This window comes from Drosophila novamexicana, unplaced genomic scaffold (assembly GCF_003285875.2).
Source record: "Drosophila novamexicana strain 15010-1031.04,08,12 unplaced genomic scaffold, DnovRS2.1 tig00004554-arrow-pilon, whole genome shotgun sequence".
In the NCBI taxonomy this organism is placed as follows: Eukaryota; Metazoa; Arthropoda; class Insecta; order Diptera; family Drosophilidae; genus Drosophila; species Drosophila novamexicana.
The window spans coordinates 4,294,211-4,310,550 of NW_020825051.1; the positions used below are offsets into that span (position 1 = coordinate 4,294,211).

The 16,340-nt window shown below is 44.8% G+C and overlaps 2 protein-coding genes across 2 annotated transcripts; one reads left to right on the forward strand and one right to left on the reverse strand.

Annotated features, from left to right (window-relative positions):
* Window positions 1–5,026: 5,026 nt before the first annotated feature.
* LOC115769829 (paired box protein Pax-6) lies at window positions 5,027–10,183 on the reverse strand. The gene is made up of 5 exons (XM_030714803.1): window positions 9,500–10,183; window positions 8,220–8,486; window positions 7,492–7,632; window positions 6,776–7,347; window positions 5,027–6,693 (listed from the first exon to the last, which is right to left on the reverse strand). Exons 1-5 carry the CDS (start codon window positions 9,630–9,632, stop codon window positions 5,950–5,952), a joined length of 1,857 nt encoding a protein of 618 aa, XP_030570663.1. The 5' UTR covers window positions 9,633–10,183; the 3' UTR covers window positions 5,027–5,949.
* A 3,475-nt stretch (window positions 10,184–13,658) lies between these two features.
* LOC115769379 (protein odr-4 homolog) lies at window positions 13,659–16,115 on the forward strand. Its single transcript, XM_030714174.1, has 5 exons — window positions 13,659–13,834; window positions 13,937–14,111; window positions 14,172–14,262; window positions 14,323–14,448; window positions 14,879–16,115. The coding sequence occupies exons 1-5, from the start codon at window positions 13,742–13,744 to the stop codon at window positions 15,876–15,878; spliced, it is 1,485 nt and encodes a 494-aa protein (XP_030570034.1). The 5' UTR covers window positions 13,659–13,741; the 3' UTR covers window positions 15,879–16,115.
* The last annotated feature ends 225 nt before the right edge of the window (window positions 16,116–16,340 follow it).

Genomic DNA, 16,340 nt, shown 5'->3' on the forward strand with positions numbered 1-16,340 from the left:
TGTAGCTTCCAAAGCGACAGAGATTAAATATAACTCTTCTTTTGGTCGACCGCTTGAACTTTTCTCTGGCCAGCCAGACCCTGCCGGCACTTTGATGCCCTATCCTAGGCAGGGAGCTGGGCATGCACTGCCGGGCGTTTGGCTGTGCTGAGATGCCCGATGCGTGCAGCGCACGTCACTTGGAAACCTGTATCTGCATAAAGTTATAAACAAAGAAAACAAATTTGTCTTATCGCCCGATTCCTAATGAGATGACAACGAGACAAAATCACTCGGTCGCAACGCGTTGAAAGCGCGAGCTCATTTAAGGAGCGGACAAATACAAATGCACACATTTTAATCACTTTGCTCATTAACAGCACCTGAGTTCGGCTCGACCTGAGCGGGAGTTGCAAGAGTATTTATCAGCATTGATCGGTAGAATTCCTATTGTTCATGCTTACAACTCTTCGAACTACCCACGCCTTGAATTCGAGAGCTGCATAACTCCCAAAGTAATGTAAAAAATATGTAGATAAACCAAACTTATAAGTGACATTTTTCAAACTTACGACTTCACTAACTTAGTCTAAACAAAAGCGAATTCCAAGTAGAATAACTTTGGGGTCATACTGTGTTTCACAAATAAAAAAGTTTTTCCCAATTTTATTTTTAAGCGATTTTAAAAATTAAATTTACCGAAATGTCTTTTTTTAATTGGTTAGCATTTTTTATAAAAAGGAGGTAATCCGTGTACTTACCTGAAAATTCCCACACAGATGCACAATAAGTTTACAATACCTTCCATTAGTAGAGCGAGACGTTCCTTCAAACAAACAAATCATCTGAAAAAAAAAACAAAAGTAGGTTAGAGCGGATTAGACCAATAGCAGTGGAAAAGTTGCGGCACATCGGGAAATTAACTTGGTTAAATTCTCATACAAATACATACCCATATCCACACATATACAAGACATATACATAGTTCCCATTAGTGATCCGTCTTCGCCTCCTTCAGCTCCTAGACTACATTTTTTAGCATGTGAGCCTTGATCCAATTATCATAGAAGGGTCACATTTAGTAGTTCGTTTTTTTTTATTTCCAAAGCAGCGGGAAGTAAACGTCAGCCTAGGTGATGTATATAAAAACATACATACATGCACACTTACACACATACATGCATACGTACATACCCAAATGCACTCATATACAGGACATTTAAACATGTCCTCCTCATGCTGGTTCACCTTCGTTCCCCGCTCTACTCCTCTGCTCCACCGTTTTAGCATGCGAGCCGTACCTACATTTATGAGAATCGCAAAGAAAGGTAACATTTAGTAACACGGTATTATTTAATTTGGAGAGTAGTGATCTTAGCGTATAATAAAATAAAATGTACTTGCATTTATGCATGACTGCATATATAATTACATACATATGTACATAGATCTTCATAAATTCAACATACATGTGTACATACCCTTATCCACACAACTCATCTGGCAAATGATCGTCCTCCTTCTCCTCATACTGCTCCTCTTACTAATCGTTGAACATGCGAGACTTACTTAAATTCATGAGATTTGCATAGAAGGAAAACATTTCGCAGAGTACAGCACCGTTTAAAATAAACTTTTTGTAATTTGCAGTGTGGCGAACATCCTCCTCCTCCAGCTACTACTGATATGCCTCCTTCTGCTAGGCCGCCTCCTCCTGCTAGGCCGCCTCCTCCTGCTAGGCCGCCTCCTCCTGCTAGGCCGCCTCCTCCTGCTAGGCCGCCTCCTCCTGCTGGGCCGCCTCCTCCTGCTGGGCCGCCTCCTCCTGCTGGGTCGCCTCCTCCTGCTGGGTCGCCTCCTCCTGCTGGGTTGCCTCCTCCTGCTGGGCCGCGTCCACCTCAAAGCACGCAAGCCTTACTTAAGCATCGCATGGAAGAGCAACATTAAAAAAAACCAAGTTTTATGATACTTATATGCACACACATACATACATACATACATACATACATACATACATACATACATACATACATACATACATACATACATACATACATACATACATACCTACATACATACATACATACATACATACATACATACATACCTACATACCTACATACCTACATACCTACATACCTACATACCTACATACCTACATACCTACCTTTTCCTCCTCCTGCCCCCTGGCTCCACAGCTTCAAGAGTTGAAGCCCGCCTGCGACTAATTCATAGGTGAAGCCTGCAAGCCTTACTTAAATTTTTGAGAATCGAGGAGGAGGGCAGCATTAATAAATACGTTTTCTTATTTAAATTTGCTTCGCCACAAGACATATTGGGCTGCCATTGGTATAGAAGCCAACTTACACACATACATATATACACACATGCATACATATATACACACACACATGCACTCACACACACACACACATACATACATAAATACATACGTAATAACATACACAGATTGTAATTGTTTTTACCGTCTTTGGAAAAACTTACCTTGATCCGGAATTTTCGCGCATCAAGGGAAAATTGCCAAAACATTTTTCTGCATATATTTTACCCTGAATTTTTAAATTTTAAATTAACGGGTGTAGTTTTCCTAAAACCCTTCAACTATTTTGAACAATAAAGAACTTTAAAAGAAGAATGGAAATCAGGTTTCGTTTTAAATCAATTTGGCAAACCATTCTATGATCCTCTAGGGATTGGCAGGCGGCGGGGTGGTGAGGAGCTGGGCTGATTGTTGGCAGGCACCAAGGGCAGGCAGTTGGGTTGGCAACAATGTTGTCATATTAGTTAACGTAACTAACTTTAGTTATTGCGCGTGTTGCGATTTCGCACTTTTATGGTCCATTTAAGACTATGAGATGGAAATGTTGTGTCGGCTGTGCCAACAGATTTATCACCGGGCCCCCCCGTTGGCGGGTGGTGGCGGCGGTGAGGATCCGAGTTTCAAGCGCCAGGAAGGCAAAGGCAGCCAAGGCTGGGGGCTCGCCAGAGTCCGGGTAAAGTTCATCGATTTCAGCCAACCCAAGCGATAAAAACTGTGCGCACTGATCAACAGAGGAATTGCAAAAGATCTTTCAACATTGTTGCGAGCGCTGAGCAATTTTACTGTAAAACCCAAAGCAACAACACGCGGCAACAAACAGCACAAACACATCCTGAATGTGGCCAAGTGTCCAGCTCCAGCTTCGCCCAGCTGCGACGACGGCGATCGTAAAAATGTTTGACTGCGATTATATGGCGCTCATGAGAGCGCCACTTTGTCAGGGTCTGGGCCTCTGATGTTGATGGACTGGACTCGTTCGGCGCAGGGGCGTGCTAGGACTGGGCTGTGGCCAAAGGGGGTTGCCGCAAATCTTTATGTGAGGCCAGGCCCAGCAACAAATTGTATATCAACAAGCAGACAACAGATTGGCCTGGCCTGGTACACACACATGTGTCAGCATATATGTATAAAGCATAAATGCACGAGCACACACACACACGCGCACACACAGGTGTGCACATGTATTATTTAGGCATAATTTATGAAGCGAGAGGTGAAAATATTTTCAATAGATGGTGATTTAAATTTATTAAAGGAATGCTCACGACCAGCCCGAGCACTAAATTAGAATAAGCCAGAGTCGGAATCGGACTCGGAGTCAGAGCGAGGGGAATGGGGGTGGGCTCATAAAAACTCAAGCAAATTGAAACTGTGTGTATGTGTGTTTGTGTGCGACTGGGCGCACGCTTGCACGGATCAGATTGAGCATCCAGTACTAGTACCATCATCCGATCCGATCCAATCCAATCCAATCCGAAGACGCATCATCAGCCGTTCGCATCTAAGCATCGACAACGACGAGGCAGAGCGCTCTTATCAGATTCGAAATACGTATAAATACGAGTGCACAACATGCTCAACGCGAGGCGACTCATTTAAATCTCGGCCAGAGCCAGAACGGGCCCAAAAGAACTTAACCAAACCCAGTCGCAGGCAGCTTGTGATCCGAACGCGCCGCGTTCGCCTTTTGTTAACACCATAATTTACATTGATTTATGTGCTTAGTTGACTCTGCATTTTTAATCGGTTAGCCAGGGAAACGTCGCCGTCGCCGTCGCCAACCCAAGCCCAGCTCCAGGTGCCAGCCCTTGCCCCCGCACCGTGTCTATGTGGCCGGGCAGGGGATGTGTGTGCGCGGCTTCATTTGGTTATAATTAAAATGTCGATGTTATCAACCAGATTTGGACATATTGGCCATTACACTCGAAATTTAAGCGATTTCTATGCGCGTATTTTTCTCATATTGATTTTCGATTTCATTTACCATTTACCATCTACCATCTCTTTCCCCCTTCAATGTCCGTCCATGTCTGTTTGATTTCTGTTTATGTTTCTATTTCAGTTTCTGTCAGGCGGGCACACAATGAATATTGATTAAATTAATATTTAATAACGTTTTAAGAAGCTTTTGAGTGTTAAATGCTTATTTATGCTCATTGGCTGTGCTTTCTGTAGCTGTCATATATATCTACACCCGTTCCCCCATTTCGTTCGCGTTCGTTATTTGGCTTTGTTGGGAATTGTGCGCCTGGAACAAATAAATTTAAATTAAAATAACGATTTTTTTTCGTATATACTGAGCAATTGTATAAGCGTTTAAGTGTTTCCCAAATGTATTGACATGCTCCAATTAATTTATGTAATTTAGGAGCCTGTTTTTTGTGAATGTAAGCCGACATTCGAAGGTATTCAAAGATATTGCTTTTCTATATCATTATCTTACAATTATTTCTAAATATATATATATATATATATATATATATATATATATATTACCTTGGCTTATATCTTATCTTACCTTAAAGATTTATAGGGCTCACAACTGAAATATAGTAAAAACTGTTGCTGAAAGATTCTTATTGTAGGGCAATTCTTTAATTCTTCAAAGCTTTCACAAGCTGCCCAATTTAACGCTTAAATAATTTACTTTTTTTTAATATTTTTTAATTGTTTTGTTTAATTAATAACATTAATTTATCATTTAAATATCTCTCAAACTAAAGAAACCATTTAAATGTAATTTGCTCAACAGTTTATTATTGCGTCTCTGCCTTTTTTGAGAGACAATATATATAGTTACTTTGAGTTCAGTTAACGCTATATCGGAGTGTATCAATATCAGTTCAAAACGCAACCAAATACAAATGTACACGAAGTACATAGGTGCCTATATACAATTGTCTATATAGACATTGACAGTCACGCGGCACGGGCACACGCGTACGTATCTTTATAAATAATATACATATATATGTATATATATATATATATACATATATGTATATGTGTAGTAGTTATCTGAGCATACATGGCTAAGCTTAAGCCTAGGCTAGGGCTAAGTTACAGATAAATATTGCATACGCTATAGCCTTAAATGGTGATGAGGTAAGCCGGGCACCTGCGAGGCGACCTACGGCCGGCAATGAATAAAAAACTATATAAGTATATAAATTAAATAGTGTGCCATAAGAGAAAAAGTGAGTGAACAAAGTGGAGCAAGTGGTGCATCTAGTAGTACGTATTAGTTACAATTTGAGTTTAATTTTAGGCATGTCCACACACACACACACACACACACACACACACACGCGCACACAGGTAGCTGCCGCATGTTGCAATTACAGCTTGCCGCACAACTTAATACAGCTCGTAGCTGCAGCCCGATCCGCAGCCAAGTGGGTGAGCAGCATTTTAACTTTGGTTTTCGATTTGTTTTTATTTTTTTTTTTACGTTTTTTTTGTCGCCAGCGTCGCCCAGTCTCAAGTTACGGAGCACAACACGAATGTTACCGCCTCCGCCCTGCTGCTAAGGTGGGCGGGGACGGAGCGCGGGGCACTGTCGCTGTCAATCACAAGCGCGCACACAACTCAAGTTTTCAATTAGAATCTACCGACATATCGCTAGCTGGCCCCTACCGGTCATGCTTTAGGAGCTGCAGCGTTGTGGGTGCATCGGAGGATGACAGGCGGCCCACCTTTGCCACTGGCGACTCAATTTCAGCATCGGAGTCGTCGTGCACATTGATTTCCTCATCGGAGTCCGACGACGAATTGTCCACGTTCACCGTGGCACTAGCTGCCGCATTCGCACACTCTCCACCGACATAGTGCATCCGCGAGCGCTGCTCCTCGGCCACGGTCAGGGAGGCGGCGACGGCATACTGACGCGCCAGGCCCAAGGCAAAGGCGGCCGCTGAGGGCGAGCCCACCAGACTGCGGAACGCGCTCCGTTCTCCGCCCATCGACAGACTGGACGTTGGGCTACCACAGACGCCACCCGATGTGGGTGAATGTTGCTGTTGCTGCTGCTGCTGCTGATGGTAGTGACTGAAGAGCTGCAGGGCTGCGGGATGCGTGGGCAAGTGATGGTGGTGACCGGGCGGTCCCGGCGGTAGCGCATGCAGCGGATGCATCATGACGGAGGGCGGCGACTGCGCCGCTCCCAGCGGTGAGTCCGCGCACAGCACCGACGGATGGGCGTGCGGGGTGGTCGGCGCGGAGGCATTGCTGTGCGTGCTGGGCGTAGGGGAACTGTTGGCCGGTCCATCGTTCGACTGCTGCGAGTGTATGGGATTGGCGGGACTGGAGCGCTGCCGCTTGAGCAGATTCATGCGCTGATGGCGACGCCATTTTGCGCGTCGATTCGAGAACCAAACCTGAAGAGCAGGAACCAAAGAGAGACGCGTCCAGGGTTAGGCTTTGCCCCACAGCGGCAGCTGAAAAGTAAGTGGCACTTACCTGCACCCGCGCCTCGCTCAGGCTGGTGCGACTGGAGAGACGCTCCCGGGTGCTCACGCACGGATAGTGGCTCTTGTCGAACTCCTTCTCCAGCTCCTCCAGCTGCTCTGGACTGAAGGTGGTGCGATTGCGTCGAAACTTGGGCTCATCATCGTCATCCAGATAGTCCGAATCGATTTGCCGATTCTCATCTGCCGACTCCAAGGTTTCGTGGCTGCCCGAGCCGGGTGAGATGGCGCGATTCATGGGCGCACCGCCGCCAGCTGGACTGCCCAGCAGATTGGCGCTGCTCAAGCTCAGGCTGCCCGGCGTGGCGCTCCCCGCACTGGGCGGCAGATTGGCCAGCGTGGGCGCAGCCACTGGCCAGAGGGCGGAAGGCGGCGGCGGCACAGGCGAACCGCCGGGCACATTGCCCGGATGCCACGTAAAGCTGCCATACGGATGCGGCGGCGGCGGATACAGCCCATAGGCAGCTGTGCGCGCAAACTCGCTGGCCACACGCTCCGCGGCACGATTGCGCAGGATGCGATTGATGCTGCTCACCGATGGCGCAGTCGCGTTCGTGCAAACACCTGCAAGGCGAGAGGCGAGAGACAAGAGGGTGCAATTAGTAGACAGATGGAATGGCCAGCTTAAAAGCTGCCGCCGCTGCTGATCAATTGGAGATTAGCCAGCCTGGCTTGATTTGCAACTGCAATTACCCGCCATGGACTTACCTTCGGAGATTAAGCGCTCGCGTATCTCCCAGGCGAATATCGTTGGATTCTCGCGCTTGTACTGCTCAATTTTGGAGACGACCGTTGGCGTGGCCACTTTTGGCTTGGAGCCACCAATTAGACCAGGTGGTCGCAGCGAGCCTGTGCAAACGAGACAAAACACAATTGTCAGAGAGGGAGAGAAAATAATAATGAATTATGGGATACGGCTTATGATGGTTAGGTAATCAAGGATGCAACCCACAATCGTCAGTTCGCTTTTGGTTTTCGGTAGTTGGCTTATCGGGCTCAGTTAATAGCTTTATCAGGCAACAACATCAACAACGTGTATCCCCCACAACACGCAGCTCGAAAGAAACACCTCGGCCGGACCCTATCGCCGAACCCGTCTGTCTGGCGATTAGGGCAGCTTTTTTGATTAATGAGCCGCGGCAGCAGCCACCGTCGTTCGAGGCGTTTATGCAATTTTAAGTGCCCAAATTACGCATGGCCAGAGCAGGCCAGAGCAGACCCGAGCCAGACAGGGGCAGGATGTGCACTCGCGTGCATCGTCCAAGGATAATAACATTATAAATAATTGTGTTTATCATTGAAATTGGCAAACAAATCGAAAACAAAGTGGTTACGCGCATAACTTAAACAATTGTGCGGCAGTACGAGTCGAGGGCGCTGGGGAAAAGGGATGGGGGATCGGGGATCAGGAGCAGATTGCTCGTGCGGCTACTTACCTAACAGCTTGGAGACAGCGCCCTGCTGGGTGAGCATGTGTTGGGCTATATCGTAGCCGCGCAGGCCGCCAAAGCGGGAGAACTCCAATAGGCGATGCTGCGACATCAAAGCGCCGAGCGTGCTGCCAGTTGCCGCTGCTGCTGCTGCTGCGGCGGCAGCAGCTGTTGCCGCCGTTGGCCCACCGTTGCCAGCACCGAAACCTGGCGGTATTTGCACAGTTGTTGGCGCGGTTGTTGTCGTTGCCGCTGTTGGTGATGCCGACGCCACTGCAATTGAACGAATTGAATGATAATTGGCCATTGTTATCATTATTCCTAGTAGGCGTTGTTGTTGTTGTTGCTGCTGTTTGTTGTTGTTGCTGCTGCTTGTTGTGGTTTGCTGTTGTTGCCGATTGACACAATGGTTAATTATGATAAATTAACGGTTAATTGTGTTGACGTTGACTAAACTGAGCTAAAGCCGCCGAGTGACTGATGACAGCAGCAGCAGCAGCAGCAACAGCAGCAGCAGCAACAACATCGGCAACAACATTGGCAATGGCGTTGCTCAATTGTCACTGGCTAAAACAAATGCTTGTTTCTTTTTTTCTAGACTAATGTTTGAATGAAACGCAACTTGAACGCTCAACAGATTTAACATTTTCGGGCATAATTTAGCGCTTATAAAAAGCAAATTAAAATTAAAATATTTAATCAGCTGCAGCAGAACCTGTGTGCAGCGTGTGTTGGCTTTAAGGTACACAAAACACATTATCATCTTGGTGCCAATATTAATTGTTTTTATACTTAATGCGTTGCTCGCGTAGAACCCACAACTTTACGAATTTCTGGTAATTCCCTGCCATTGTCAATTAGCCGTAAATTCAAAAACAATTTGCTCCGTTTGTGAAGCGTTTGTTATTCATCTGGCCAAAAACCATTTATGGCATAAATTGTGCAGATCTATTGTGTTAACAAGTTCAAAATATTGGAACACGTGCGAAGTGTAAATATATGCATAAGAAATTTATAAAGACAAACATATTAAGTTTATGTTGCAATTAAATCTTCAAATTAAGAGCAGAATGAAAGTTGTTGATTTTTGAGAAACATTCTATATCCAGTATTGGAACTATGCTGAAATATTTGATAATTTTTTACCTCAAACAAGAACTGAGCACTTTGCATTAGCTATGCTTCTCAGGCTAATGATTAATGTCCTTTCACAATGAATATTTGCTTTTGCTGTCATTTTTTAAATTGCCGTCGGCAACTGCTCTAATTGCAATTGGGAAACTTACCACTGGACGCGTGCGCTGCCAGCGATGGCAATCGTTGGGGATGTGGTTCCATTTTCCAGTGTGCGGTCGCAATGCCAGAACCTGCAGCAGTTAGCGAGCCAAAATCACGGTTCAAGCTCGGCTCAATCAACATGTCAGCAGCGTTTGGTCGCCGGGCTACGAAACGATGCTTTGATGTGCTTGGAACAGTTCGAGAGTTTTCACTACACAGCACTAAGTAGCACAGTCACAGTCACAGTCACGGGCACAGTCACTGGCTCAGTCGCGGAGCAATTATTGATTGTGGAGCAAATCTGTGGGCATGGCAAACAGACAGACTCGGTGGCAAACGGAAACGCAATGCGGCCAATTAAATTCATAACGTGCTCCTCACTGCACCCGCGCACATTGCCCAAACCGAATGATGGCTTCAGAAAATTGCTTTGCTTTGTTGTTAAATCGACGTTGTTCCGTTTGAACGTTGTTCACGTGAAAGCCGCTCTCAGCACACTGAGTGCCAGCCGCAAGTGGCTTGAATTTCACCTGGAACTGGCTGCCGCTGCTGCTGCTGCTGCTGCTGCTGGCGGCGACGGCTCCACTCAGTTCGCGTTTCACTCAACGTTTGAGTGCTTTTCGCCGCGCCAACCGGTTTTTCAACTTCGGCGCACATTCATAATGGCGGCCGTTGTCAGATGAGCCGCTAGCGTGCGAGCGGGACGGCAGCATGTCGTGCACACTGGCGCACACAATCCCAGCAATTACATGCCTCTCCCCCTCACTCCAACAACGGCACGTTACACCGAACGCGCCAAGTAGGCAGTGGCCAACGCGCTCATGACTGCGTCCGAGCGTATAAACAACCAGCCTCAGGAACAGGAAGAGACCTCTGCGCGAAGGGCAAGGGGAAGTGCAATTTATTTATGATAAGGCATTGCTTATGTTCTAACTGCACTAGAATAGTGCATATTAGAATCGCCGAATATTATTACTCAAGGGAAATACACATTTGAAGGCCAAAACGCGACTTTAGTTTTATGTAAAAGGCAGAAATGTATAGTTTGTAAAAGAAGAAGAACCTAGAAGAATGTTTAATAAAATCGGTTAAGCTTGGACTGAAAAACTTACCTATCATTCAGAATGTCATCCAAATATAGCTAGAATTTTTCAGAAATTTCACCCCGGGTTTCTTCTAAATTTGTTGAAATTCTTTAACTTATATTAGAATATCAAGATAAAATATATAATCAACAAAAAGTACCCAACGCATGCACATATTTATCTGTTATCGCCCTTACGAAGGGGATTGAATAGAATTTCAAAAAATTTGACCCGTTGTTTATACTTAATCTGGAAAAAATATTTCATATAAAAGTTAATATAGAATTAACTAACGCATAGACCTAGACAAACAATATATGTCTCCATATATTTAGCACCTAATTCTGTTTATCGTCATGCTATTCATCCAAAAAAGTGGCAGCACCTACTTTGCTGTTTGATTTTTATACCCTGAGCCCATTAAAAATGGGTTTAAGGGTATATTGTATTTGTGCAAAATCGAAATGTATGTAACAGGCAGAAGGAAGCATCTCCGACCCCATAAAGTATATATTCTTGATATAGCCATGTCCGTCCGTCTGTCTGTTCGTCTGTCTGTCTGTATGCATGAACGCAAGGATCTCAGAACCTATAAGAGCTAGAGACTGAAATTTTAGATGTAGGTGCTCCTAGTTCCCGCGCAGATCGAGTTTATTTCCGATAATCGATATCTTACTCCGTTTCCAAGCAATCGATAAAAATCGATATCGATATCCTGTTTTATGGTAAATAATAAGAGCTAGTCACCAAACTTGAGATATAGCTTTTAAAATAGAATATATATGCATTTGATGTTGGAAAAGAGGGTTTAGGGTATCCTCAGTCGGGAGCTCACGACTAGAACCTTTTACTTGTTTTTTATTTGTTTATTATGTTCATTTGTCCGTAGAAAAATATGTTGTTCCTGCTGGCTGTGCAAAGCTACATCTGAAGAAATTTGCTTGTTCACAAGCAAATTTGATGTGTTGCCATAGCACAGAACTTCCGGCAAGTGAAGCCCTCATTCCAAATCGAGCAGTCACACCAGCAACGACTCGCCGGGGGAAAACCACTTCCCCTAACATAGGACTACATTCCAAAGCGTAATCACAAGCAGATCGGGATCAACACTATAAATGTAAAAAATAAATGTAAGTAAATTATTTTAGAAATTCAGAAAAGTATCTATAACTTACCCTTCTTCTGCTTTTAGATGTTGACTGTGTAAAAGTTCGTTAGAAAATGAATACACTTTAAATGTTCCCTGGTATATTTGAAATTTCAACGATTGGTAAATCATAAACAACTTTGATGTACTGCCAACTGTGGCAACAAGCACATACACACACACACACACACACGGACTGCAAGGTGCTCAGATTTGTCTCCTGGCTGGCGTTTTGTAGCTTTTGGTGTGCGTGTTGGATGATTGATGCGCTGCTCGGGCAAGGCGACTCAAAGCTGAATCGAGAGTGCAACTAAGCTACACATGGCGTGATGGGCGAGCCACACAGAATGCCTGCCGGTGGGGGCAATGGCAACCGTGGTGCCTGCACAGAAGCCAAATTGCATCGATGCCTGTGAATTGAGTAGCTGCCGGCGCAATTCGAATGGTTCGAGCTGAAAAGCAATTACCCTGCTGGTTGCCAGTTGCCTGCCAGCCGCCTGGCTTGGACAGAAGAACATGAATCTGTACAGTCCAGAGATCGGGTAGGAAGTGTGGGGAGCATGCTCCAAATGGCCAACAAGTTCTCTCACATTTTTGTAGTAAATGTGCATAAAATGTCACATACATATGCATACGTACATACATACATACAAACATGCATACATCAAATTGTGAAAGGCAAATCATGAATGAACCAACGACGACGACGATGAAAGCTGACGATGACGCTCGAGTGCTTTTATGCCAGAGATCCAGAGCAAACGCAAACAATCGAACAGGAATAATTTACTATGTAAATAAGACGTGAACTGTGGAGCCGGTGCCTGTGCCGGAGTTGGAGTCGGAGTCGGGGGCTGAGGCTGAGGCTCGAGAGTAGCGTGCGCCCTCGCGCCATCGAGTGGCACTTCAACAATCAAGCATTCACACAAGCAGATGGTTCGCAGCCGCCAGCGACCACCTAAACGAAATTTCATTTAGTTTTAGCCTGTCATCACGGCACAATCGCAATCCCGCAGACGTCGCCAGACGTTGCCACTGCCTGACTCGTCCGAATGTAGATATCTATATAGATGGATATGTATACATTATGGAGATGTATGTGTGCATATGCACAACGAACACTCGCTTTATTGAGTGTTTGTTTACCTAATTCGATTACCGATCGCGTCCGTTCGCCATAATCCCCACAAAACACTTGACCATTTGGGTGGCACACCCGTACTGGGAGATAAATATGCATATCTTTGTGCTCCTCGAGCAAGCAATCATTACGAAGTAATAAGGTTGCTGACTTAATTCGAGCGCTCGAAAGTGGAGAAGGGTGTGCTTGGATCGGGGATCGGGGATACTTCTCTGCTCTTGTATCTTAATGCAATTAAATGAATCAATTGAAACAGCTGTGCAGCTTGTTAGTTTGAAGCGCTTAAAAATACACTTTTGAACCTTAAAACCAATTACAAATCATTTCGCTTTGATTAAAAATTCTTCGTGCTTAACTTTATGCTGTATTTTAAAATTGCAAAATCAGCTGAATCAAAGTTAAGCACGTTTTTCATAGATGAAGAGCAATATTAAAAGTAATGAATAGAGAGAGAAAGAATATATAGAAAATATATTTCGATCAATTAGATTGTTGCTGGAAGACGAAAAATAACACCCCACGAGGTACCTTCCTGACTACTCTCTACTTTACACACTCTTTGAACCCCTTAAAAATGTCTACTCACAAATTCTCTTCTCCCTTTTTCCATATTAAGCACCTGTTACAAGCACCTGTTTGAATATGGTTTCAAGTACAATTCATTTTTAAATTCGTTTTGGCGCCATAACACATTTGAGTTTTCAGTTCTCTACCATCTCTAAAACTCAACGAAACTATCGTCAAAAAAACATCGATGAGGCCATGCATCGAACTTGTCGAAACAGCCCAAAATTATCGATAGTTATATATCATCAACATTAAAGTCAGGCCAGAACTGCTACAATTTTGTATTGTTAGAAAAACTAAAAAGAATATAATGCGCACCGTGCTTTTGAGCAAATCCGATGAGCTCTATCTGGAAAAGTGCGCCCAAGAGCACAGTTTCTCGTACGGCATTATCGTTGGTCACGTAAGTACAAGTATGCTCCTGCTCCGGCCACCGCCACGTAGGTTTATTTTGTTGACTGAGTACTCTTCTTTTATTTATATTCTACCACACCTTAAATTCCAGCAAGCAGATTTAACCAAAAGCATTGTGGTTCATCTGGCACGCAACAGCGAGGAGGATGCGGACTTGGAAGACTTGACCGATGTCCGGCTGGGCATAAGTGACATCAACTCGCATGCGTTGGCCTCCCAATGGCTGAGCGCCAGCAAAATGTGTCCCGGCTCCTTTGATGTCATAGGTGGGCACTGAGATAGGCATGGAACCAAACTCCAATTCACATGGCCTTACTCTATTTTAGGTATATTCGTTGCCTCTGTGCGCCCGGAGATGGCCAATGAGCAGAGCGAGCAATTCAGGAACGCCAAGAAACTCTTCTCCGATGTCTACGAGTGAGTGTCCGAGTTAAGAAGGGATGTCAAAGCAATTCTAATGTCTCACTTTTGTTGCAGCGTGTTGCTCAAGAGCAATAGCTCCTTTGGGGTATACACCACAGACATGGCACAGACAGACTATGTGTTCCTCTCCTACTCCCTGGCCGACAAAAGTTTGCTGTGCAAAAACTATACGTACGGAAAGTAAGTGAGGTCCTTTGTAGAACTAACTAACAATTGTTGAGTATTTGGGTCGGGATCAAGCCGAATCTACACCGTTGACTTATGTATCTTTTCTTTATCAATTATCTTGTTGGCCACATGCTTAAAATAGACATTGCAAAAAAACGTATTTTACGGCAAACATTAAATGCATCATATGGTAAATAACATGTTGAAAATCAAGTACTTACACCTTTGAATGTTTTACGACCATTACGGCGTATATTTTCTTATGTAAAAGTTAATTTTCGTAGCTGTTCTTACGACTTATTTATGGATTGCATTTTACGATTTATCTCTAGATACATATGTATGTTGTATTTATCAAAGCAAAATTCTTTTTGTAGAGCTTTGCCAATCGTCTCCATGAACTTTTTAATTAATATATATTTGTTTTCTTAACCCCCGACAGTGGCGGCACATTCTCCTCCATGGACTACCGCTTCGTGGAGAAGCCGTTCGAGTGGATACAATTGGAGTGCAATTACGACTTGGATGATGTCATACCCATAGTCGATACAACCAGACGCATCAACATTGAAGAACAGTTTCAAAATATTATAGTCACGATCCGTAAATACCTCATTGCCAGCGAGGTATTCCTCCAGAACGAAATGGTCGAGGACACAATGGATTTGCAGAGCTACATCAAAAAGAAAAAGCTTAAGGACGACAAGCTTAAGGAGACAACGACCAATGCCACCGCAGCTGCTGCCAGCTCGCCGACATCTGCGGCTGCCTCTACATTGCATCTACTATCCCCCATTGACAATTCCAATGGCTGCGTGATACGGGCCAGCATCGTGATGCCCGTCAAGTGCCAGCTGAACAATCCAAACGACATCAAGGTGCGCGAGTTTAGCGGCACTTTACGCATGAGCGGGATGATCTTCTCACGAATTTACTGCAACTCGCGGAACAGCTTGGCAGACGTGAAGCGCTTCTTGCGCGACGACGTGTTGCGATCGTTGATAACGCGGATCCAGGTCTACTGCGATGGTCTAACCGATCCGCACGTCACCAACGAGGCGGTCTACATAAGCGAACCTCCCCGACGTGTGTTCTTCGGCCTACCCGCGGAATGTGGCAACTGTTTGCCTTGTAGCTCGGTTCAGTTCTCCGAATATTTGTTCCGCGGCGAAGCACCCACCGTGGCCGTAGCCCAAGCCAAGCAGGTACTTGACATCGAGCTCGATCCGGAGGCGATTGACTTGGACGCCGAGGCCCTACCAGATGACGGCAACTTCAACCATTTTCACGCAGACAGAGACGCAGTTGGAGACGACAGTCGCAGGATGAGCAGCTCGATGCCCAAGCGAGAACTGTCCCGCAGTCTGTACATGATCGGCATTGCGGTGGCTCTGCTGGTGCTGCTCGCCTCGGTGGCCCTCCACTATACAATGGCCGTGTAGTAGACAGCCGGATGCTGCATGACTATTGGTTGCTTATTCGACTAACCATAACACACAATATACGCAACCCAATCCGAATACATTGATTGCATACATGTGCATACACATAAATCTTGTGATGGTTTTCTTTTTAAATTATGAACCAAGGTGTACTCTTATTGGTAGTAGAAGAAATGTAAAAAGGTCCCGTTATATAGTTGTATTATTAAAGCCTCAACGGGCAGCATTTAACACTAATGTAATAAACTTAAACATTGCAAAATTTATTTTGTGCGGGAACCCTTTTTTTGGGTCTGTTTGCATATTTATACTCGAATTTTGTGAAAGGGGTATGAGGGTATCTCATAGGGTATATATATTCTTGATCAGCATCAACAACCGACTCGATATAGTCTGTCTGTCAGTCTGCTTCTATGGAAACGAGTCTCACAGTTTTAACTACGTAGTCCATCTTTTTGGACT